The following is a 27393-nucleotide window of genomic DNA, read 5'->3' on the forward strand; positions in this document are numbered from 1 at the left end:
AAAAAGCTGAAAAAAACTAAAAGAGGGAATGGAGTGAAAATGCAAATCAAAATATTTGAAAAAAGTAATTATTTACAAGTTTGTAACGATACAAAATTTAGCACACACTTTATTTCCAAACTTGAAAAAAAAACCATATAAAGACATATCGTGTCATCATCATTATCATCACCATCACGAAACTTGAGTGGAATTGGCGGGCTCCAGGTACTTGTACACAAACAGTTAATTGGCCGGCCAAGTTTTTATACTGTTAGCATGAGAGGCGGTGAAGAGCCAATGGATTGCGCGGAGAATTCCGTAACTGAATCTCGACCGCAATCGAGTGGAGAAAGCTCGAAGAAGCAAAGCAACAACATGCCATGGTAGGTCCCTTTGTTTACATGTGTTGTTTATATTATAAATAGGGCTCGGATTTTTATGCCCTAAAGATGAAACGTCGTTGCTGATAGGTTAAAAAAAATCCTGAATTTACCGATCAGCAATGATGTTTCATCTTAAGGGGCATAAACAAATCCGAGCCCCTAATCATAAATAATCATGTCCACCCCTCACATACAGCAGGGCCGTAACTAGGCTGGAGGACCGGGGCACTGCCCCACAAAAGTTTACATTAGTTTTACATAATAACCCTTTCAAGAGGAGGCCCTTGAACGAAAAGTCTTCCCCGAGAAGGCACACTACGGCCCTAAGCAGGGTCCCCAGGCTAGGATTTTTGGTAGGACCCAGTTAGGGCAAGCTCGAATTCTGGCGCTTCTGGTATAAATATTAAAGAAAGAATTCGGTACCCTCTCTTGTCTGGGGTACTCGACCCGTTTCCCCTCCCTTCAGGGCCAAAACTAGATGCTTTGTCAGCCGCGGCAAGCAGGACCGCTACTAGGGGAGCAGGAGGGTCTGATACCTAGGCGCTGGACTGGGTGCCAAATTCACCCTTTAACTGTGCCTTCATTACACACGGGCACCAAAATGTGTGCTTGCCCTGAATGACAAAGTATCTAGTTGCGGCCCTGATTAGAAGAATGCATTTTGGTGCCCTTTGTAATGTAAACAGAGCAGTTATAGGGGAGAATCCAGTGTGCCACCCCCGCCGATGCCAGAGTGGCGTGGTGGTAAGATGCTCGTCTTTCACCGTGTGAAGGTTGCCGTCATGTCCCAGGTTCGAACCGAGAGAAAATATAGATAACAATGAAATTTTCCCCAACGAGGTGAAGGAAACCACAGATAAATGGTGCCTTCATTTCCAACCCAACTTGTCAATAGCAGTAAATTGCATTATAGAGATATAACCGGAGTTGGTGTGTGGGTGAAATAGTCCAGTCCCCTTGTAGTTGCAACCCTGGCCCCAAGTCACTTGTCACAAGTGCCCTCTATAATAAATTGATAGTGTGAAAAAATAAAAATGATGGAAATTGTCCTGGGCTGGTGCTCCGCCAGCCCCATGTGAGAGGTCATGATAGTTTTTATTGCATTTCAGCAAAGGAAAATATTTTGTTGCTTGTCCAAATTATTAAGATCACACAAAATATTTGGAATGGCTTTAGTGTCCTTTTTGGCGATGTGTTGGAGATTTTTTTCTTCCAAGTTGCCCAGAAGTCATGCTCAGGATGTTTTTCCTGCGGAAAAAACAACACATTTCCAAAAAGGATTAAACTACAGCTGTTAAAAAAAAATTATAACAACACACACACACGCAATAACAAACAACATTCTCGGACCAAATAGGGGGGGGGGGTTGAAATTGAAAATAAAACATCCACATACAGCATTGAATACTATCGAAAATGAGCAATATGTTGAAACAACAGGTTATAAGTAAGAATGTGATTCCAGAATTAAAACTTTGGGATAAAAATAAAGACTGGGACTATTAAACAATACAATGGTCAGGGCAAAAAGTGTCTATTGGGATCCGTCAAAAACGGTCGCTGATTTCAATAAATAGGCCTACGCAATTTGCAGCATTAAAACTCCAGATATAACAGCTAGTATGCAAAAAAATTATGAAAATGGCAATATTAAATATACAACCTGAGAGAAAAACAAGATATTCCAACAAGAAAAACTGAAGTAACATACTCACTGATATAATACTGTAGGTATAACAAGGCAAGCAAAAAAAGAATCTTTATTTGATTCAAATGCAGTGCTCTTCAACACAAAAGCCTATTGTTAGCAACCTCTGTGGGTGACTTCACCTTCAGACGTTGACGATATAACAACAGTAAAAAAGGAAATGGCAAACCAAGAAGCAGAAAAAAATGATAATAATAGCCAACACACAAAAAAAGAAAAACCACCATGAAAGAAAATGACCGACTAGGAAGAAAAGCAATAACAGGCTAAAAATGAAATCATAAAAAAAACTTGACGAAGAAAGAAGGGCTTTTATAGCTGCTGTAACAATAGAAGAAATTAGTTTGTCATACAGAGTATAAAAGAACTGAGTATAATGTAGAGTTGAATTTTGGATCAACCCTCTTCTCGCAATCAGGGTGGATGTGCTAGACACCAGGGGTTCTCAGTCTGGGCTCCTTACGACCATGGGATATTCTGGGGGGGGGGGGCATGGATGCAAATCAAGCAGAAGAGAGGCATGATGGATGGTTAACGAGCCATAGAGACCTGTGTAAAGTAATAAATAAAAGGTGTGAAGTAATAAATCTTTCAAGGAAAACATGATAGTAGAAAATGTTTCATAATGACAGTATTTTTCCCTGTGGCGACATATGGCATGGAAGATGGAAGTAGTGGATTTTTGTTATTTCAGATTGTGTCATAGTTCTGGCTCCTTTGTGACACAAACTTTTTGTTCACCAAGCATCTTTAACATTGTAGAAATTGAAAAGAGCCTCTGGTACGCTGGTATAAACACAACATGAGAAATGCCTAGGCTGACTACATTTCCTTTATAAAAATACGTGAAATTGGGATCCATTCAGAGCATTACTAATTATTGCCAAAAAAATTGCAGAATGGCAAGTTAAGTTACCAATTACAGCCATAAATTGTCAAAAGCAAGTAAGGTTTTGAATTACAGCCAAATAAATCTTTAAAGGAAAATAAAGTTGCCATTTATTTGTTAAAATAGCTGATTATTTGCTAAAAAATCACTAATGATCAGAAATAGGGGGGCCATTAATGGGTTAACATATAATTCACCAAAAAAAAAAAGAAATGTATGTGTTTGACAAATATGTGAGATGAAGTATTTTTATTGTCATAATTAATTATGATAGTCATAATTACCATAACATGATTTATAAGTCATGATCATATTTTTTTATGAGACTTCTAGTGCATTTCTGGCACGCAGGTGGAAAAAATGTCATATATCTGGCTCCCGGATTGTGCACCCTTCATCTACTTCTTAGGACTTTTTTTTATCAAAAGGAATATCTATATAATTATGAATTTTATATATATTTCTTTTCTTTGCAGGGTTGAGAAATATCGTCCATCAGATTTTCGAGACATTGTTGGTAATGAAGAGGCAATAGGTCGATTTGAGGTTAGAATGACTTTTTTTTTTTATTATGGGGGTTGATTAATGCACCTCAATTTACATAGGTGGAGTTCAAATCTCACAAAAAATATTCAGTCAAAGCTTGTTATAACGATGGTTCTGTTATAACAACTGTTATGACAGGTCCCAATTTTTTTCTTATTTCTGCCATGTTATTTTTTATCCAATGTAATGACAGGTTTATATCATTCAGTCCATTACAATGACCGAATTCAGTTCAGCTCCTCATTTTTTTTTTGCAAAGAAATGGACAATGCTGTTTGCATTGATGGATAAAAGAAGACAAGATGAAGTGTTGTGTTGCAACATTTTATCGTGCATTTCCTGATGGATTATTAATTTAAATCCAGTATGATCATTGAATAGATGGCACCAATGAAAGACATTAGACATTCGTTAAACAATATACATTTATTCAGTTAACTATTGGAATTTTATCAAAAGGATTATCACAGTTAGCTTTCTTTCTCTAAACATTTGACACAATAAAAGAACGCTCTCACTGCTTTGTCCTGAAATGCACGTGCTAGTCCAGATCGCCAGAATATAACTTTTAAGCGTCTGCCTTCTATGCACCACAATCAGATAAAACCCCGGAGCCAAGTTCTCATGGTATTGCGTCCTGAAGTGTTCGTTGAAACCACAGGCCAACCTGCATAGGAGACAGCAGGTGGTGAACATCAAGAGAGGCCCAGAGGCAGCCAGTCTGGCTACCGATCATTCCACATGCCTGACGAAACCGTGACGATCTTTGAACATCCCAGGAACATTGTTGAAGCACGCTCTTCTGCGACTATTGCATTATTTTGACTGAGAGATCACCTGGCGTACTCCTCTACAGGGCAAGACGCCTTAGAATTAGTAACTGTTTTGAAGACACAGGAATCGGTTGGAAGTAACGAGCATCTGGTATTTATATGAAAGCATTCCCATAATGCCTCTTGACAGAACCAATCACAAAGCCGATGGTACGGCACTGAACTTGTATCTAATTTACATATCCTCACAAGAGAGGGAGAAAAGTAATGCACAAAAATATATCAAAATCTGGCAACGTAAAATAAAGATGGTCGCTGATCGACCCTGGAAACAAAAATAAGGTAAAACAAATCAAAATATACATAAATGACTAGAATAAGGACCATTTATGCGAGAGCCTAAATGGTAATGTTACAGTGTCACTTCTACAGATAGAAAACTAGTTAAGTAGCTCATTGGCATATGCAAAGGGGGGGGGGGATTTAAGGTTTTAACACCCCCCCCCCCCCCCGAGCCAAGATTATAGTGTTATTTTGCAGGAAAAAAGTAACCCCTCTCAGAAGGGAAAAAAATCTTAAACCCCGCTCGAGAAAATTCTGTGTACGGCTATAAAGTAGCACCCTCACTTTGAACGGGGTACACTGAGCTCACGCGAGTCAATGATGGTGATGTTTCTTTCCTCTCCCGCTCCCCCCTACCACCAGCTCTACTCTTTTACCATTCTGTTTTATTTTCTCACATGGTAGCTCATTCCCGTGGTTAATTTTTTGCAATTTTACTTAATTTCTCATCAGGAGAATATACAGGCAAGTGAACTTGTGTTTTCATTCTGAAAATTATTCATTTGCCATGCTAGTGTTAAACAGGACTTGACGAATACCATGGCTACTAAAACATTTTTATTGACGCCTGAAATTTTTTATGTTGATAACTGAATTTGGGGATGGGGTTTAAGAACTGCACAAAATTTTCAGAAATCATGTTAACATCTCTCTCTCTCTCTTGGTATAGAAAAAGAGTCCTCTAGTCTCAGAAAATTAAAAAAATATGCTATTTTTTTCAATCAATCAATCAAATCAAATTTTATTGTTATCATATAACAGTACACACACAAAAAAAAAAGAGAAAAATTTAAGAAGGAGTCAATCAAAAATGACCCATTCTGGTAAATGCTAGTAAGAATTAGTATGGAAAACAGAATAGTCAACTAAAAAAAAAAAAAAAAATCAAAATTATTCAAATTAAAATAAAAATTCATGGCAACAGAGGAGTGCAATTTAAAAACAGTTCTACATGCTGCAACTAAAAATATAAATTTTTTAAATGTTGGAATAAAAGCAAAAACAACTAGATGCAGCATGTAATTAAATTAAACTGTTATGTTATTTAAGGATTATATGAGCAAGAGAAAAAACATTAAAACAAATTCTCTATGCTATCAAGTGAGAACATGTATTGCATGAGCATTTTTTAAAGGATGATAAATTAGTATTGTGAGTGATTTCTGGTGGTAATGTATTGTAGAATTTTGGGATAAGGTAAGTAAAATGTTTCTTCAACGGTGTTTTATGAGGCAAAGGAAGTGAATATATATTATTTAGTCTATGTGAAGATCGAGATGTATTTAAAGGCAAGGAGAATTGACCTTTGAATAGGAGGAGAATCGATTTATAGAAATATAATTGACGTAATGTAAGTATTCCAAGATGTTGATGAAGTTGCATTAATGGTTTAGTAAAATTATTTGTGATGATTCTAATTATTCTCTTATGGAGGAGTCTTGACAAACAGTTTTGAACTGTGTGTCGGAAAAAAGTTCTTGGCTGGTGACAAAATTTTGATTTATCAAGCCCTGATCTTAAATAAATGGAGTGCTAATTCTTCAAATCTCAAATTGAAAGTTTTGGCAGAATTTGACAAGAAAGTGATGTCGAAAACCAAAATAGATGAATAATTGAACATTCCAAAGAGTAGGTACTAGGTGCTAGTAAAACTAGTTAAGTATCGCATTGGCGTATAATTAAAAACTGATAGTTGGGGTTAAAAGTGTTTGGTTTCCTTCTCATAGTCGATCAAGGGAAGGGGAATTCCAACAGTTGGAAAAAGCGGAGAAGCTAAATTTATTTAACGATTAATTAATGATTTTTTTAAACATTCAATATAACGACCTCCTACCAATTTTCAGTGGAACAGGGGGGGAGGGTCGTTATAAGAAGCATCAACTGTAGTCAGCAAGAGCTGTCTTCTTTTGGGGGGGGGGTATATAAAGTTAGCATTTTACCAATTTTCAGTGGAACAGGGGGGGAGGGTCGTTATAAGAAGCATCAACTGTAGTCAGCAAGAGCTGTCTTCTTTTGGGGGGGGGGTATATAAAGTTAGCATTGTTTTTTATCATTTCATTATGGTATTTAAGGGATTAGATTATTGATTCTACTACTACTACTTTGCCACATACCAACTCTGGTTATATCGCCATACAGCAATTTACCACTGATAGATTTTGGTTGAAAATCTTTCTCTCTGAAGGTCATGATATGCTTCTGTACTCATCTCAATCATGGAGAGGGCTTTGCGAGGGCCATAGTGAGAAGATACCATCTATTGATGGTTGCCTCAGGTCCAGTAGGGAGAGAATGTACTGATATCCTTCCCCCAGTATCAAACCTGTGAATCTGACAGTATCATTCATGATGGGAGAACGAGCCTATTACTGCCACGCCACTTGCTATCCAAATTATTGATTCTAGTGAAACAGATGGCACTCTGACATGAAGGGACCCATGATCAAAGCAGGATTGACTGAGGCAATGACAAGGCAGATGCTCCACTTGCTCATGCAAAATTCTGACACTGTTGATATGGCACTTACTGAATCAAAGGATGTTCAGAGGTGTTGCGAGTTTACCTGCTCAAACTTGATAAAAGTCTTTTGTGCGACAGAGCAGTTGTTGAGCCAATCGCTACAGCTAAAAGTCCCCCCACACCAAGCAATTAACATGTTGGCGAGAGAAATAGAAAGATCATTTGGAATTTGTATAAAGTGTAGATCTCAGTCTAATTAGTCCTAATGTGCAGATAATAAAAAGGGGTGTGATGTAATAATTGAATAATAGTTAATGATTACATACACAGCTGACTGAAAACAAAAATGATACAAGGGCAATCTGTTCGAAATTTGTAATGACGAATAAAAACATGTATTTTGTTCAACTGTAATTTCACTTGAAACACAATTTTTTACCTGTTTTTACAAGAGGTAAATGGGAGTTACTTGAAAGGTAAATTCCATTTAGTAAAAATTAACACAGCAGAATTTTGTTCTATTAAATTTATTCAATAAAGTTCTTACTTTGAAACATGCAAGAAACTTATTTTAGTTTGGCCTTCCCTTTGAAGGGCGTTGGAAAAGTAATTGCTATTGAATGTGCTGACAAATTTGGAGCCAGAGTTCATGTACCTATATACGTTCAATTAAGTATTCAATTAAGTACAAGGGTCTGTCCAGCCACAATTTGAGTCTGTCTTCCAGACCCCCTTCACGAAATTGTGGACCTGAACAAACCTCACAAAATAAAAATTAGTGAAACCAAAAGTTTGGAACTTTATTTCTTTTGCGATAAATTAATTAAATTCCCACAAAATTAATCATCCTTTTCACAAAAATAAGGGAAGGTTTCACAAAAACAGGACCTTACAAAAAGAGGCCTAGACACACCCTGAAGCATGAGCTGGTATGAAATATATATATATATATTACAAATAAAGAAAGCGAAAAAAATTCAGTGCACACAATATAAAAAATTTGAGTGATCCAAATGTAAGTCACTTGTTTAATAATGGCATTAACATTGTATAAAACATAGAATGCGTCAAATTGGATTTTGTGTGTTCTTACTCCTGCAATTTTATTCACAATATGTGATTTAATTTAGACTAAAAAGTGCTAACCATATGCATATTTTCTTTCTTTTTTTTCTAGGCTTTTGCTCGAGATGGAAACTTACCAAATGTGATACTGGCAGTAAGCTATCAAAAGTTTTGTTACTAGAAATTTATTTGTTTTTATGTTTAAATTTTTCTAGTTATCTCATTTTTAACTGAAACATCATCTAAATCATAATAGTGATATCTCGCTATTGAATTCTTTGGCTAACTATTTTTTTTTCATGATTTTTGCTCCTCGGCTAATGAATATGGATTTGGCTATGATGATCTATTTTTGGATATACTTGATATGAATGCATGTACTAATCTAACACAGCCATGCACTGTGCATTGTACCAGGCAGCAAATTATAGGGGGAACGTAAATACAGTTATAAAAATCATTGAATTTTACGATGGTGGAAACAAATATAAAGCTTGATATTTGAGGTACAAATTTATTTGGATAATCTTGCTTTTCAGTGAGTGTTTCTCAAGAAATACAAACAGTGCAAGAAATGCAAACAACAGAACAACATGGAGGTTCTCAACAACCTTTGGAATTACATACGGTTGTTGATACATAGGCCTAACATCTGACAGGCTTGTAGTGAAAAAATGGGAAAGGTAGTGAAGAGTTAGTCATATGTGGAATGTACTGGATTACCCAAAAAGGACAGATAAGATCTCCTATTCACCAAATTTGTAACCAACGGCAACTGCTTTAGTTAGGGTAAAAAGTTTCCCATACAAATACATATAAATAAATTGCGACCAAGTTTTAAGAACAGCTGTCTTTTACCTTCTTATTACGATTGTACTAGGAAGGTGAAAAGATGTGAAACCTATGAGACCTGCAGATAATGGACACTTAAGGGATTTGAACTGTCTACTAACAAGGACAGTTAATGGATAATAATGTCTGTTAATGGATAGCAAAGTACTTTGAAGCCCATTGACATAATTACAAAAAAGTGGTCGTTAATGAGACGTTCCGTTATGGGAGGTTTCACTATTATATTATATTACTTTTCTATGGCCTTCATAAAATTTAAACTTACCTTCTGACAATTTGAATATAACCAAAATACAGCAACCTGATATAAAATCATGTATCAGGAATATATAATGGCTTTGGTTTTAACAAAAATAAATAATTATGAAAATAAATAATGGCCTCTTTTGTTCTTTAAAATTTGTGATGAATGAGATCATTTTGTAAGATTTTTCTTTCCTCATATTCAGGGACCTCCTGGTGTTGGTAAAACCACAACAATATTATGCCTTGCGAAGATCATGCTGGGAGCATCTTTCAAAGAAGCAGTTTTGGAATTGAATGCGTCTAATGACAGGTAATAGTTGTACCATTCGTGTTTCAGTAGTTTGAATTTAGTGAGAAATTCATCTAGAATAGCAAAATTCATATAGATATAAGATTTTTGACAATTACGACTGTGAATGCCATTAGAAAAAAGTGGATGTTAATTTTATCGCATTAAAAAAATATTTTTATTTATCAGTGTTCTGGTCAATTTTTCATCTCTAAATTCAAATCACCTTTAATCTTTTTTTCAGAGGCATAGATGTTGTAAGAAATAAAATTAAGATGTTTGCACAACAGAAAGTTACTCTTCCAAAGGGTAAACACAAGATAATTATTCTAGATGAAGCAGACAGGTAAAACCTTGTATGATTTCTGTGGGAAATGTTTTTTTTAAAGTTCTTTCATTCTATATTTGTAAAATTTCATATTCGTTAAAAATATATTTTATGGTGAATGTGAGATAAAAATTGGTTATTATGCATAATAGCCCATCATCTTGGTAAATTTAATAAATGCTAAAAAGTTACCACTTGTGCCGGTGATTGCACATAACACCCAAGTGTATAGTCCTCCGACCACGAGATGAATTTTCGCTGCGTCATGTCACGTCACGTTGGATGATTTTATTCAATTTTTTTTTTGGTAAAACGATTGCACATTGAGAAAAGTTCATCGGTGACTGAGCTTTCACGATTGGCATGTCCTTCTAGGATAAAATAGAATAGTTTGACATGACGTGCCGTAGCCAAATCTCATCTCGTGGTAGGAGGACTATACCTGGTTAATTTGATATATACTTGAAATTTAATGCTTTCACTGGTTACAATGCCCACATTTAATTGGTGAATTTGGTAAATATAGAAACAATCCTCCCAAATGAGTCTAGTATGTTTGATAAATATAGTCGTACCCCAATATGATGAATTACCATTTAATGAATTTTGTGATTGAGTGATTTTTTTTTTAATCCTGTCCCTGTGCAAATATTTGGTGGTTACATCAGTGTTCATTATTTGTTATATCAGAGTATGATCACAGAATTTGTTAAATGAGAGATCATTATATGAGAATGTAATCGTAAAATCTGTTGAATAAGAGTATGTTATATCAGGGTACAATTATAAAAATTTTTAGAGTTCATTATAACAAAATCTGATTTCAGAATTTGTCAAATTCTGAGTTAGTTATGGGAGTTATTTCAGGGATGTTTGTAAATCAGTTTTTATTATATCTGGTTCAGACTTTTGCTCTGAACTACTGTCACTAAATAATAAATGTTATCACAGTAATGAAACTGATTTATCATATTTACAGATTCAAAATGCTGATTATGCATAATAACCAGCAAATGACATGAATTTAGTACGACTTATCATGTCTGCAAACTATGCTTGGATGTTATACATAACCGCTGGTAAAAGTGATAAATTTTGGGAAATTTATGAAACTTACGGAGATGGTCAGCAATTATGCATAATAACACATTTACCACACATAACTTATATAGAACTTAATTTTCAATCAAAACTTACTGACTTATTTGCACAGTAATACTGATAAATTGACTTACCACTAATTTCAAGAAATCTAATTTTTTATGTTCTTTAGAGGGAAAAATCCAAAGATTCTTTAGATGACTTTATATTTATTTTTAACACGTTTATATACATTATATTTCATTGCATACACTTTTATGACATTACATACCAAACCAATGTATGTAATGTTAATGTAAAGTAAAATACTAACCTTGAAATCCTTTAATAAACCATGACTTGAAGCTAAATTTAGCTTAATATTCAAGAATTGATAGTACACTAGTCTGGAATATATGCCATCTTCTCAATGTTTACTATTCTGAGGTGTAAAGTGAAAAGTGTTTAAATAACCTACGTATTGTTTTTTTAAATTTCTAAGTACAGTACTTTGAATTACTTTAAGCAGATTTTAAGTGCTACTATATACTTTGTTATGCCGAATTTACAGGATTATTCTGAAATGAATCATTAATTCATTTTTTCTTAAATTTACAAATGCTACTCTTTATCAATTTGTTTAATTGACAATTTTTAAATGTTTAGTATGACCGAAGGTGCTCAGCAAGCCTTGAGAAGAACTATGGAAATTTATTCTCGAACAACCAGATTTGCTTTGGCATGCAATACATCTGATAAAATCATTGGTAAGTTTTCTCAGTACTTTTTACATAATTTTTATATGTATTTTACCAGAAAATGCCATTTTTTTTTCATTTTTCAAAAATTTAATTTTAAGTTTTTTAGCCTTTTAACATTAAGGGAGACCTCTAGTGCAAGAAAGATATAATTAAAAAGCATATACAGAGTGTCCCAAGTAGTTTGCTCTGTTGATATCTCTGCAACTATTGACTTTAGAAGTATACTAACTGTTACAAAAGTTTTCAAATGGCATGCAGTTTCTTAAAATGTGATAATTTTTAAGGGGCATTTTTAATTCTCAAAAAATAAACATTTTATATAGTTGTGTGCTAAAACATCCAATTAGTGAAATCTAAAACCTGGTTTGAAAAGTCATTTACAAAAATTCTCTCCATATTTTTACAAAAGAATGAATTTTCTGAAACACAGGCAAACGCTTGAAATGATGTCAAAAAGGAGGATGTCTGGTAACCCTGTCTAGTGTTGTGCCTAAATTTTTAGTGCTGCTACCTATTTATCGAACTATGAATGAAGCTTAATGATAATTACTGTCAAGGATGTGAAGGCTGGGCATTTTCACACAGAGAAATATTAATCACCTGGTTATGGTGATCCCACTACTAGAGATAGGTTGTTGCTAATTAATGCTATTATTCAAGTGATTTCAATGTTCATTAAGATTGGAGTACTATTTAACATTAAAATTTACAAATAAATATTTTATAAAAAAAATTCTAATTGTATTATTTTCTTAAATTTTATGAAAATTCTTGATGCTTCTGAACTATTATTATTACTTTTTTTTTTTTTTTTGCTTTCAAATTATTCATCTACTGCATTTTAAGAGAGAGGGAAGAGAAAATCACTATTTAATGTTTAACCCCTTCAAACAATGCAGCAGAAATCACTAAACTCCCTTCAAAGTGACATATCTTTTTTTAATGAAGTAGTTTTTCTTCTGTTTATCTGCAGGTGCAAACTAAAGGGTATAGCAGTGTTTCTCAAAGTGTGAGTTGTGGCTCCTAGGAGCCTTGCCAACCTTTTCTCAGGGGCATTAGGGCAAGCTGAAGATATGTTGATTATAGTGTGTCTATTTAGGCTTTGAAGTCATTATTTTAAAAATGAAAATACGGTAAAACTCCTTTTAACCGACACTCCCAGATGCGGTCAGCCCTCTCTTATGGCTGAATAATAATTTTCCCTCATGTTATAAGAGTATGTACTTCAAACCCCTGAGATTAACGGTCACCTCTCTTTTACGTACAAATTTTTTTGTCCTTCTGGTGTCCGCAAAAGAGAGGTTTCACGGTATCTACTGAACTATTTTAGAAAGCTGCAGACAAACCATGAATTGGGCACGGGAGCTGTAGTCACGGACATTTTGGCACGGGACAAAGGTTTAGGAACCACTGGGGTATAGGGGAAAGTGTTTCATTGAGAAACCAACTTTGCAAAATGTCTGAGCTTGTCAATTCTAAAATAAGAGACAAAAAATGAGGCTAGATATCTCGTCAGTTCTGCTTAAAGGGTTATAGAAATGACATCAAAGCAGAATGTTTGCATTAATCTGCAAAGAGCCCTCTGCTGACTTTTTCTTAAATTTTTCCTGTTCTGTTACCCTTATCAGTTTTCTGGGTTCAACTATATGTAGTGAAACTCTTGAGTAATGATTTGAAATCTAAGAAGCTCCTCATGCCTAGAGGTTTATAATATTCAGTTTTACATTGGAATCTGAGGAAATATTCCTTAAGGTGCTTTTATATCCTGCATGTGTTACACATTATTCTTTAGCGATTGGATAAAAATCCATTTGTTGTTCAAACCTCATCAAATAAACTCTCACCATTGCCTCCCGATGCATGTGGGTGAAATGGAAAAAAAGAGCAGATGTAGACTTGTGTCCATTTATTCCCAACTCATCACTTTTAATTTTTGACATGAAATGAAAATGATTTCTATAGTCTAATCATGATCCATAATTCAAGGAAGCAACAAACCTACAACGATAAATTATTCAATCATTACACGTCACTCGTAGTTAGAAAAACTGGTGGCAGATGACAGCACTACACATAACAAGCATTACACAGAAACAAACATCATGTCAGGTTTCACTACACGTACATGCACATTCTTGCATGTACCAATTCGTTAGAGGTTCTGCAGAGGAATATGGACGGGGTACATGTGTGGTTTAATAGTAGTGAAGTAGAACTGGTCTTTGTCAATGGCAATAAAACTAATGATGGATAGGATATAGGATAATTTTGGAAAATTCTTTCCATATTGAACATTCTGAACCCTTCAAGTGGCACAGCGGAAATCAACAGACCCCCCTTTTAAAATGCCCCCTTATTTAGCCCCTTTACGATCAAGGCCGTAATATTGTGTCCAAACGCTAGTGTAGTAAATTCAAACAAGTTCTGTTTTCTTTCCTCTCTCATCATCGCAAAGCTTTGTTGTAACTCTATCCTGTTTTTTTTTCTTTTCTCTGTACCCTGATAGTGATTTTTTCCCCACATATGATACATCTTTCTACTGCAGTAAAGCATTAATTATCTAAATACCAATCAACCAAAACATTTTCAGTCAGTAAATTCACTGCCTTGAGATGGCTATGAAGTGGCTAGAACAACAACAATGTGATGCTGTCCAATTGCTGTCTTTAAAATGTTTGCGATATTTAATGCCAAAAAAGTCAGCTCTGAAGCAAAAGAATATTTTGGACTTCTTTTCCTAAACTGTAGGCCTACTTTTATGTCAAACTAGGCTAGTAAGTTCTCTGGGCTATTTGTAAGACGTGTGACACAAAATGTATATAGTTTTGTGTTTGATATCACTGTTTCTGTGTTTCATATGGCTCCTATAACGCTGGGTGAAATTTTTTTCTGTGACTGATCGGTTATCCGAAAAATCATTTTCCGACCTTTCCTCAGTCTCCAGTTGTTTCAGATAATCGATGCTCTACTATATATACATGTAAAAGTGAAAGAACAGGTAGGGTGAGAGTGAAAAGCAAAATCTACTTTATACCTACTCTTTTATCTACTTATCTATTATACTGTTTTACTCTTTCTTGGTTTTTTTCCTTTTCCCCTTTTTCTAATGTGCAGTTCGGTTAGGACAAGATTACCATATTTATCACTGATTTGTCAAATAGAGATCATCCAAATTTGTTGCCAATCGCTTGTAAGAGAAGAGGTTAATTAAGTAGGATATATTCTAATTTTCAGCCAGTGCAAAAGCTATAGGAAAAAGTGTTCCATTGAGAAATCAACTTTACAAAATATTTGGGCTTGCCACACAATGCTAAAATAAGAGACTTTCAAGGTGGTGAGATATATCATCAATATTGCTTAACTCTTTCATCGGCACTCCCAAGATATCTCATCAAACTTTATCTGCTTTATTTCAGCCACCACCAAATATCTTGGCTTCTAAAAACGTGCTGAAGTTGTTTTTACAGCAAAACACACACACGTTTTCCACTCTCCCAATCAATCTCTGGTCAGTGGGTATTGTTGGCTCTTGTTCGAGGTTAGATGAAAGAAGGAGCAAGAAAAATAGACTGTTTTTCCTGAGTGTAAATACACTCAGTATTGAGTAACACAAAAATATTTTTTTTTCTAAAAAAAATTTTATTCTCTTCTTGGAAAGCCACACACGTCATGGCAAGTGTTTTTGTATCATAGTGAGGGAAACAAAAGTGATCGGAGTAAATTTTCTTGTTGGGGGTATTCTTCTGGAAAATAAGGTGGCGATTTGTGAAGGTTTCACAATTTCAAATGTGGCAGTTATAATGCAGATCAAAAAAATTTTAAAAACCTGTTGAAGGTTAAAACAAAACAAAAATATTATGCTAGAAAACAGTTTTATGATCACTGTGTATATACCAACTGAATATGATTGGTAGAAATTTTTTTAAAGCATTTTTGTAGAGCCTCAATATTTAAATACTTCTTACACTGGCTCACTGCCAAACTCACTCTAGTCACATAATTATATCATGCTTCAGTACAGAATGTGCCGAGTTTTTTTCACGTGAGAGGAGCGTGCGTGGTAGTGAGCCAGTGTGAGAAATATTTGACTGTTGAGGCTGCACACAACAGTAAATTTTACATTAATTCAATGAGATTAGTTAAAATCCAAAAAAATATATTCAAAATACTGTGTGTGCAGAATCATTTTTAGAAATTTGTTCCTCTTTTTGGGGTGGGTTATTATACAGGTCAGTTTTTCAGAAAGCAACTCAAACTGAGCATTATCAACACCTCCACAACAGGCATGCACAACCTCTGGCATACACATGTACTATTGTATTTGTAGCATTTTGAGGTTGGTTTCTCAAATTAATGGACTTTTACAGCATTGCACGTATACCAAATGAATATTATACACATATTCAGTTTTTTCGCTCTTAAACAATATTGCAGAACCTATTCAGTCACGATGTGCCATGGTTCGTTTCACTAAGCTGTCAGATGTTCAAATTCTTGCCAAGATTATGGATGTTTGCGAGAAGGAAAATATCAGTCATGATGACAAAGGACTTGAATCACTTGTTTTCACTGCTCAAGGAGATATGCGTCAGGTTTTTATCAAAATTTATCACATAACATACCTGAATTGCTATACATCTTTAAGAATTTCTCTTTTATTTAAAACAAATGATTGTTTGGCTTTTTTTTTCTCTCTCAAATTTAGGCTTTGAATAATCTTCAGTCAACTTATGCTGGATTTGGTCATGTTAACAGTGAAAATGTTTTCAAGGTGTGTATCAATATTTATACATTCTAGTAGAGTTTCTACTAGGATTTAATTGATATTCAGACACTTTTTTTTGAGCAAAAAAGGTGAACATTGCTATATATTATTGTCGCATCTTTAAATCACACAGTGACTAATCCCTAATTAGAATTGCTGTTACAAATTAAACTAACATCAAAACCTAAGTAGTCATTGACTATATTCTGCCTTCTGATGATTTGATGTAATATGAAGTTACTGTATGTTATACATCCTTAGACTCATCTAAATTCCTCTCTATGGGTATGATTTTATTGATTTTCAATCATTCACAAATTGTGTCCACCACTTTCCCACCCTCCTGATTTCTGGGCAATTGCAATTACCCCTTTCATTCAAGATCCTTGAACGCATAATAGCCAAGGAAATTCACACTCATCTAAACTAAATTTTTTCTTTAGTAGGGCTTGGATTTTTATGACCTAAAAACCAACAGAATATGCTCCCTAAAAAATGCACTTATACCCTTAAATCTTAATATGTAGATTAGGCAATTACTAACTTATATAAATAAAAAATATGCCTGTATAAATAGGCTGACCATATTTCCTCGAGAAAATTGCAAGTCATTGTCCAAAATGATATTAAAGGCACACAAGTAAAATTGGCAATTGTTATTATCGCAGAAAAATCACCAATCGTATCACATAGCTGCCAAGTCTCCCGATTTTTCCGGGAATCTCCCGAATTTTAGCTTCATCCCTCGACCTCCCGAAAAGTTCTTAAATCTCCCTAATTTGTACAAAAATCACAAAAATCCCTAATTGTCCCTAAAAATTCCCCACTTCATTAAAAAAAAAATCCCCGCTTCTGAAAACAATTTCTAAGGAATTTCTTGTGGGGCATGAAGTCTTTTGCCCGTTTTTTTCTCCTTTCGAAATGACACACGTCGTAAATGGGGAAATTCCCTTTTTAAGGAAGTTTTACAACCCCTCTGATGGTAACAAGAAAGTTGTTTGTCTTGTCGTGCAGCGAAATAGCTTAGCAGCCAATAGTCCTGAATAATAATTGAAGATTATAGTTATATAGATTATAACTTCCTCTTTGTTGAAGTTACGTACGTGCGATAACAAAACATGAATATTGATAAGCAAAAAAAATGTTTAATCAATTTTAAAGATACTTATTCCCGATGAATTTCCTTTCATCAAACGTTCCAGAAAAGGGCAGACTTTCTTTTTGTACAAGTTGTGTTACGGACATAAGCATCAGTCATGGTGGAAAGACTGCCATCATCACTCATGTGAAATGAAAAAAAACATCAAGTGTCACAAAAAATCAGTGTTCTTCAAAAATCGATGCTTTTTCCCTTCATCTTCCGATGATTTTGGGGTAATTCGCGCAGAATGTTTGTTCACATCGTTTCTGATTGAACATATGTTTTTTAGATAATTTTAAAGTTTGGGCCTTCAGTTTCACTTGTTTTTGAGTAGGGATTTTTTTCCCTACGCTTTAACTTTTATGTGTGGGAAATCCCTTTTTTATTTATTAGGGAGTGGTTTTAGCATAAAATACGGGTCTGCATGAAAATCTCCCTAATTTTCATTTCCAAAAGTTGGCAGCTATGGTATCATTGCAAAAATTATGCCAGCATCAGTAAAATTGTCGATTATTACTAATATTGCCGAAAAATTGATTGTGGGGGGGGGGGGATAAAGCTAGTAAAGAGTGAGCTTGGAGAAAAAAATCCCCTCTTCATTGTTCTGCTGAAATATGGGAAATAATGCTAAAAAATATGCCTTAATTTCTGGAAAAATACCTTAAAAGAACTGAAAATCATGAAAAAATGTTCTATCACATAGAGATTGGGAAATATGTAAAATCATGAAAGAATATGCTAAGTGGTAAAAATCTTAGCCCTACTAATTACTATGGTTTCAGGCCATCATTATATGCATCATCTTGATTTGCTCTCATGAAAACATTCAGGACTTGTTTAGTGCCATGTATAAAAAAAAAGCTGATGTTTTATATTCATTCTTAAATTTTGCTAAAGAATGAATGAATTCGATAGATAGCAAACTAATCCTTAAACTCTTGAACTTTGGCCCTAGATATGCAGTTATTCAAATTCCAGAAGCTTTTCTCATAAATTGCAAGTGAAAATTCGTCTATTTCATGAAGTACGATTTCCCTCCCCCCCATCTTCATTTAACCCTTTCGTTGCAGAAATAGTTGGAGAAACTATGAAGCCCTGTTTACATGTGCAAGATTGGGGGTTGCTTTGATGATTATTGCCTGCATGACAACTCTTTGTCCTCTTGGGAAAAAAAAGGGGAAATAGAGATCTGTGTCAAAAGAGTCCCATCTTTGTTGCTGAATAATGGTGTTTGGCTTCAACCTCCTCACCCATAATCCTTTGTCCCGCGAAAACTACTGCTAGCTCCTCCCTCAGCCACCTTGAGCCAGCCGTTTCTGTTCAACCCATGTGACCAGTGAAAACTTCCAAAAAGAACAGGGGAGCCAGCATAAACTAAACGCCATGTAGACGACTGTACTGAAAATCCCTGCTACCTGTAACTTCCTAGAATATTTTATTTCTCATGTAAACAGGGCTTAACATGTATGTGTGCGCCATCTCATTTCAAGAATTTCATCTTAAAAAAAATTTTCAAATCATCAGAGGATGATTAAGCAGAGTACTATGCTTATCATCTATGGATGATGGAAGCTCTGTAATAGTTAAACTCCAGTACAACTCAGGGCCCAATCCCCTTTCATTATTTTTCATTGATGCTAATTTGACTTCTAAACTTACCTTAATTGCACCATCAGACTATTAAAAGATGGGTTTGTTATTTACTGGACTAAATATCATGGGACTGATCAGGAATCCCATAATTTGAATCTTATTTTAGACAAATTACCCCCTTGGTACCTTCAAACTGTTTTTATGACAGTTACCCGCAAAAGATTTCCCATTGAACTATATTCGACAGAAACTCAATAATTTATTAGTCTCAGTGGTTTCCCATTACAAAATATATTAGCACAAAATCTCTGGAGATTTTTATTTGGAATTTTGTTGGTTAATAACGGTAATTTATGTGGGGAGAAATAAGTCTAATTCAACCTTAGCTTAAAATGCATAAAGAAAAACTTACAACAAAAAAATTAATATAAACAAAATCCTGATAACTAAAATTTTTTCCCCATGTTACGTTATACTGGTCCCTTCCATACTTTGCAGAAGTGAAAACACATTTCCTGAATGATAATATTGTTTGTGATTCCAATAAGCAGCACCTACTGTATTATTTAATGTTTGACGATTACCAATTTTGATCATTATATAAAATAAAGCTTGTGTAGTTATTAACCTTTATAATCTCTTGCTTAGACCTCAGACAAACGATATCACATTGATAAATCAATGATATTCCTGCGATGACAGCTTTGGGGCTGTTCAAGTATTATGTCAGAAGATTTTAAGCCATTTTTGATTCTTCTCCCCCCCCCCCCCCCCCCCACATCAGCAAAGCAAAACTTTGTCAGCTCAGCTCCTACCTCATATTCTCATATTCAGATCAGAGACATTTGGTGGTGGGAGGGGGGGGGGGGGGTAGAAGGTTTAGAACTCAAAATTTCTCTAAGAAATTTATTGCGACCCACCTTTTAAGCCATATATGTTAAATCCATGGTCCTCTGGGTTGCCCCATGTGGCCCACCACCTCAAACCTAATTTTGTGAAAATGACTTAAGCGGCACGTTTACAGATTGCTAAAGTGGTCTGTGCCACAATTCCATGCATTTAAGCAGCCTGTGACACATTCACAGATCACTTAAATCCTGCGACACAATTCCAACACACTTCAGCGGTTCATGGCACATATAGAGATCCTGTATGTAATATGTAGAACAGTTTTAGAACACTTACGTAACTTGCAGTCCATTCTACATCACTTATGTTACCTGTGGCACATTTTCAAATTATTTAAGTGATCCACAGCATATTTATGGATCACTTGAGTGATACGCAGCACAGTTCTTGACAGTCCTATTTCTAGAACACTTGAGATGCCTGGACACATCACTTGAAGGATCAGCATAATACTTGAATAGTCCCTTTTAGCCACCAATGTGCACTATGCAATATACTCATAGTTAAACCAAACCACCAAAATTTCAGACTTCAGTCTGATCTAGTGATTGAAATTAAGTTGAGTTGCTCAAGTTTCAAGCTTGCCTTGTATCATTAAATTTTTTACATGTTTATTATAAGTGAACAGTAGCTTTTTTATTTGTAATATGTAACGACCTATGAAAGAGGGTATTTTTCTGCATATAAAAATTTGATGCCGATTTCTTAAAATCACAAAAACTTTGCAGGTATGTGATGAGCCTCACCCAATTCTAATAAAAGATATGTTGAAACATTGTGCCAATGGTGATATCGATGAAGCGTATAAAGTTATGTCCCACCTGTGGCGGTTGGGTTATGCTAGTGAAGACATAATCTCCAATGTATTCAAAGTTGCAAAGACACACGATATGCCAGAATACTTGAAACTTGAATTCATCAAGGTAGCTTTTTTTCTCCCTTATTTGCTTCGATTTGTGTCAAAGATTTTTCTGATTTTGTTTTGATTGAATGTCATTTACATTTTTTGAGAAAAATACACATCTCTTCATATTATCAAATGAGTAGCCGTATAAATAAACTGTATCACATCAATGAGATATGGTTTATTTACATGGCTGCTGTGCTGTCTTGTGTTCATGGTGACAGTCATTCATAGTTAAAAGAATTGATGGCAGGTGGCAGCACTACACAGAAACAAACTTCACGCTAGGTTCATCACACACATTCCAACATGTACAAAAGTGTTAGAAATTCTGCAGAGGAATATGGACGAGGTGCATGTGTGGTTTAGTAGTGGTCATAGTGACGAACCCCATCAGCAGCACTGTAGTAGTTGGCTAAAGTTTTTCCAACTTTCAGACGTGAATGCAGGTTAATTCCTCACTCCTCGCTCAGAATCTCTAGCCACAGAGCAGCAGACCCTGCAGTGGTGTAAATATTCAATCATTGCAGTTGCACTCATGCACTCCAATGCACTCATGCTTCATCTTTGGCAAGTTGAATGGAACAAGAACTCAACAAAAGACGCCTACAAGATACAACGTCGAGTGGCTTTGCGCAAGTGTGTATGGCCGCGAACAAAAGCAATCCTTTTAACTGAGCATGGTCCATTTCTGACATACTTGCAGCGCTTTGGACGATCATCTCACAATGCTTGTAAGTGTGGTGCTACGGACTCACTATGGCATTACGTCTGCCAATGTCCACACACATCAGCGTTTCATTTTGGTCAGATGTCACAAAGTCAGATGACGGCATTCAAAAGAAGAATACTAAAAAGTCTGATGAACTTCTCACGCATTCAAAATTTGATTCAATTTTCAGACCGTAACCTATATTTGCTGCACGACAAGAAGGGTGCACTATGGAAGAAGCGGGATGAATTTCAGCCTTCCAGACCAGTAAAGCTGATACTAGGGAGAGTATACAACTTGCAGGAACGTAGGGGTACTGGAAATTCACGAAACTGATACGTCGTTGAATGGCGAACTTTATTGGAGAAACTATAAACACTTAACATGTTAATGTGATGAATCAATGCCACCCATAATCCAGCTAGCCAGCCGATGTAGCTTCGGGAATGATGAAAATCTCCTAATTGCCCAGGAGAATTAAGACGTAGGATTCTTATGGAACAGAAATGTGTGCCTAGAATGAGCTAAAACATCTGGGTGTCCGAACATTGGCTGACTTGGACACTTGGACAAGGACATGTGACGGAAACATGACATCGATTCGTCATTGTACGGCCTACACGACTAGTGACATCCAACGAATGCGGACGGACCGCCACCAACGGAATTTGATTATCGAGTCCGGACATGCCCCAAGGACGCTATAATATCAATTTAGATTTTTGCCTTCTAAGATTTTCTTTCACATTTTGCGAAAAATGCAACCATACCTTAAACCCTGGTGTGTGTTTATTTACAGAGAAACTAAAAAGTCTTATTATATTGGTTATCCATTGCTTTATTATTGCATAAATAGCTGTAGCAGCATATTTTATTTTAATTCTAATCATTTACTGGTATTTCACTATTTAAAACAGGAGATTGGAATGACGCACTTGAGGATCACACAAGGTGTGCAGTCTCTTCTCCAACTTTCTGGACTGATAGCAAGATTATGCAAAATTGTTGTGAAGATGTGAAATTTCAATGTCAAGAGAGTTTAACATGATGGGTGAATATACATGCTGTCCCAAATTGTTTGCAAAGTGAATATTTCTGACCATTGACTTTTGATACATACTTTCAGTTACAAAAAGTTTGCACATATCATTTGAAGTTACTTAAAATCTCAAAATCTGCTTGAGAGGTATACAATAGAGGAAAAAATAAATGAACTTTTGTCCCTGTGTCATAGCTGCCAAGTCTTCCAAATTTTCGGGGAGTCTCCCGAATTTTTGCTTTATCTCTCGACCTCCTAAAAAGTTCTTAAATCTCCCAAATTTTTACAAAAATCACAAAAAATCCCTATTTGTCCCTGAAAATTCCTACTTCATTTATAAAGAATTCCTGCTTCTGAAAACAATCCCTAATGAATATTTTGTGGGGCAAAAAAAAGGCTTTTGCCTTTCTTTCACACCCCCCCCCCCCCCTTTGAAAATGACATCACACGTCATAAGTGGGGGAATAGTGGGAAATTCTTTTTTAAAGAAGTTTTACAAATGCTGTGATGGTAACAAGAAAAGTTGTTTGTCTTATTGTGCAGAGAAATAGCTTAGCAGCCAATAGTCCTGGATAATAATTGAAGATTATAGTGATGCGCATGTGGTCAACACTTCCTCTTTTGTTGAAGTTATGTACATGTGATGACAAAACATGAATATTGATAAGCAAAAAAATATTTAATCAATTTAAAGATACTTATTCCGATAAATTTCTTTTCATCAAACATTCCAGAAAACACTGACTTTTTCTTTTTGTACAAGTTGTGTTAAGGACATAAACATCGGTCATGGTAGAAAGACTGACATCATCACCCATGTGAAATCAAAAAAACATTAAGCCAAGTATCACAAAAAGTGAGTGTTCTTCAAAAATTGACGCTTTTTCCTTCATCTTCTGATGATTTTCGGTAATTCATGCAGAATGTTTGTTCACATCATTTATGATTGAACACAATATATGTAATTTTTAGATCACCATTGAAGTTTTGCCCACCAATTTCACCTGTTTTTTGCTTAGGGATTTTATTCCCTACACTTTAACTTTTATGTGTGGAAAATCCATATTTTATTTGGAAAACTCCCTTTTGTATTTATTAGGGAGTTGTTTTAGTATAAAATATGTGGTGGTCCCCACAAAAATCTTCCTAATTTTCATTTTCAAAAGTTGGCGGCTATGCTGTGTGTTCAAAAACCCGATTAGAAAAGTTGAAGCCAAAAAAATCCATGTTTCCATATATAGCAATATTCACTGAGATTTTCGAAAAACTGGAGAAATTTGGGGGAAAACAACATTAAATGTGGGTAAAACGGTTTTTCTGCATTTAGAGCCATTTTTTTCTCAACTTTCCATTTTTTAATTCAAATATTTCTCTGAATATAACACTTGGAAACGTGAATTATTATTTTTTTTTGGCATCAGAGGAGAGAGGGCAACAACTTTCAATTGGGTTTTTGAGCACACTATAAAAAGTTTTTTCATGTATACAACCCCTCAAACAAATTTTGAGATTGTAAGTAACTGCACACATCATTTAAAAATGTTTTATAATTGAAAGTATGTTTTGAAAGTCAATGGTTACAGAGATATCTGCTGTAATTTGGGACAGCCTGTATAATTTACATGTGCATGCTCAGTACCTATTTCAAAGCACAAGTTCTGTCCACAGTTCAGTGCATTTCAAAATTCTTGTTGCATGATTTAAAAAAAAATATCAGATTGAAACATGAAATATAAATTTATTTTGTACCAAAAATAGTTTAGCAAAAAGTTTTTAAACTATTATAAATTTCAATTAAGCAGTCTGAACTGGCTGTAACAAAATCAAATTTTAAAGTTGTAGAGGTAAACTTATCTCATTAAAGATCCTGCCTATTTAACACATATTCTTTTATCTTTTATCTCATTTTCAATGCTTGTTGACTTAGGCTGGGATTACACCATAAAAGTTTGATCAAAGATCTTTCTAAAAATGCAACCAATAAGTCTATTGGTTACAATTGCTCAAATGTGTGTGACTGATTGGTTGCATTTTTCAAGTTTTATAAAAGAACGTTTATAAAATTTTTATAGTGTAACACCAGCTTTACACTGATTGGCTTTTAAGCCCTCCATTATAAGGTTTTTATTCTTCAATTTGTTATGATAGTTCTAAAGCTACTGCTCAATACTGATTTTATTGCAGAAGATATTTCAGTGATTTTAGGATGCTAATTCCAAATCTGGCATTGGTTTTTATCAGTTTATCTAAAAAACTAGATCCAAAGTGAAAATTGAATGTCAATCGTAATATATAAGCAACATACAAATCACACTGAAACTGCATGAAATGTAAATCAATAATAAACAAAAGATCAAAATTGCAGAGCATTGATGTCTGCTGATATAAGTATAATAATATAGTGAATAAAATAGGAAAATAAATAAAGTAAAAATTCAATGCTAAAGTTAGTGGATGTAGACTTCTTTGAAATGTTAAGAGTATGTATTATCTAAAAAACTAGAGCCGATTTGGCAAAACCAACGCCAGTTTCAAAATCGGCAACTCCAATATACCCATAAATCATTAAGATTTCCTTGGCAACTTGAATTTTTTTATTATTTTTTTAAAATCAGTGCTACATTCCAACACCTAAATGGTCTGTTTCGGTATAATTAATTTTTGTTGTGCTTGCCTCTCATAAAATGTTTATTCTTTATTGTATATATATTTTCCTTTCACTTATGTATCTCACCATGTAACAATTTGCTCCATGTGATTTTGTACATATACAGGGTCTTTATAATTAAAGTTCCACTTTGAAATGGCCATAAAAGGAAAAGTACTGAAAGAATGTTATCAAACTTGGTAATAGTTTACACGAGATCATAGGATTAAATTTTCGACAAAAAAAACCCTCACCACCAGCAGGAAATGGCTCTGTGTGCAATATTGTTAAACTAATTAAGACATGAAGGCATAAGTTTAAAATGCTTTTAATCGTTCCCAAAACGTATTACAAAGCATGTTCAATGTGGCTTCCACCATTTTCTGAAAGCAAGTTGAATCACATTACTGCATTCTCAACAGTAGCTCTTAGCATATCCAGGCCTAGAAGTGAAAATTTGAAGAAAAAAGTAAGAAAAATAGGAACACCATTGACAGAAAATAGGAGGGGAAAAAATTGAATTCCCAAATTATCATAGCACATAAAAATGTTGTGCCATTGAGATTCACACCTTATGTATATTTTAATTATAGTATTATCTATAGATAATTTTAAGAAACTCAAGTTCTAACGAATTTAAAAATCTTTCATTTCCACAGAATGTAGTATCGGAAACAATGTAAATAGCAAAACTAAAAAGAAATTAATCAAATTTCTACTGTTACTTAAAAAGTCCAATTAATGATTGTGTTTCATTCTCCCCCCCCCCCCCCATGCTTTTCGAAGAAAGAAAAAAAAAACTTTCTAGGTGCTATAGAAATATAACACATGCATGGTTAGCGCTGTGTGCAATATTGTTAAATGAAATAAGACATGAAGGCATCGGTTTAAAATGTTTTTAATCATTTCTAAAACAAAACTTTGTGGGGTTATGCAAAATCGCAATGGCTACATGGCTTACGGTAGGAGGTATGCACATTAGAATTATGCAAATGCGCTTTACATGTCATTTGGTTTTTCAGCTATAAAATTTATCCTCATCAGAGCTCTCATTTTTACGAGTCGATGATGTCTGTATCAATGCAAGACCATGATTTTCTCGTTAAGAGATATTATGAATGCTATAGCAATGAGTGGCGTGCTTTGCAAAAGTATCATACCATAAAACGAATACACCAAGGGCCAATGTGACACCACAGGGTTTGAGGAAACTGATGCCAAAGTTTGTTATCTGTTGCACCTAGGCGGGGAAGAAAGCCTGTTTCTGTGGAAACCGAGGAGGCTGTTGCATTAACAGTGGAGGAAGCAACAATGGAAGGCGCACACAGGATGTGCAGCATAAGTGCTGTTGCAAGGTGAATGGATTTACCATTGAGTACAGTGTACAAAGTCATTTGTAAAGTGCTGCTGTGCTACCCATACAAAATCAAACTTGTTCAACAACTTGAACCTAACGATCCTGCTGTGAGAGTATCTTATGCTTTGGAATTCCTTGCATGGATGGAGTTGGACGAACATTAGCCATGGAACATTTTGTGAATGGATGAGGTCCATTTTTACCTAAATGGGGATGTCGAACACCCATAACTGCAGGATTTGGGCCAAAAAATCCCTCATGTTATCCACCCAGTTCCATGGCATTCGCCTAAAGTCACCATTTGGTGTGGTTATGACAGCTAGTGTCATAATTGGACCATTTTTCTTTGAAGAACAATCAACAGTTGGGCCGATGACAAGCACTCTGACTGCTGTTCGCTTAGAGTCGATTTTAAGATGGTTCATGATACCTGAACTTCAGCAACGGGGCAGTTTTACACACCATGATTTTTATGCAGGACAGTGCTCTCCAACTCACATTGGTACATATATCAAACAGTTACTTCAGCACCATTTCATGGATGACCGGATTATAAGCAGACACTTCCCATTTCTTGCCACCCCGGCCACCAGACCTCAGTCCCTGTGACTTCTGGCTATG

General features: G+C 35.0%; 1 protein-coding gene across 1 annotated transcript; it reads left to right on the plus strand.

Moving 5' to 3' along the window:
- The first annotated feature begins 170 nt into the window (after positions 1-170).
- Positions 171-25577, plus strand: RfC4 (replication factor C subunit RfC4). Its single transcript, XM_089245612.1, has 10 exons — positions 171-365; positions 3439-3508; positions 8262-8303; positions 9451-9557; positions 9781-9882; positions 11611-11711; positions 16140-16297; positions 16411-16476; positions 20842-21036; positions 22647-25577. Exons 1-10 carry the CDS (start codon positions 259-261, stop codon positions 22746-22748), a joined length of 1050 nt encoding a protein of 349 aa, XP_089101738.1. The 5' UTR covers positions 171-258; the 3' UTR covers positions 22749-25577.
- Positions 25578-27393: the final 1816 nt, after the last annotated feature.

The sequence above is a fragment of the Pholcus phalangioides genome, unplaced genomic scaffold (assembly GCF_987345545.1).
Source record: "Pholcus phalangioides strain wild (caught in Gottingen) unplaced genomic scaffold, Ppha-v1.0 ptg000016l_1, whole genome shotgun sequence".
NCBI classification, from domain to species: domain Eukaryota; kingdom Metazoa; phylum Arthropoda; class Arachnida; order Araneae; family Pholcidae; genus Pholcus; species Pholcus phalangioides.

Bases quoted from the DNA above. Each gene is read 5' to 3' on its own strand.
- RfC4 (XM_089245612.1), top strand. From the start codon at position 259: ATGAGAGGCGGTGAAGAGCCAATGGATTGCGCGGAGAATTCCGTAACT. The intron at 9,558-9,780 runs GTAATAGTTGTA...TCTTTTTTTCAG, and splicing joins TTGAATGCGTCTAATGACAG to AGGCATAGATGTTGTAAGAA. The intron at 11,712-16,139 runs GTAAGTTTTCTC...ACAATATTGCAG, and splicing joins TACATCTGATAAAATCATTG to AACCTATTCAGTCACGATGT.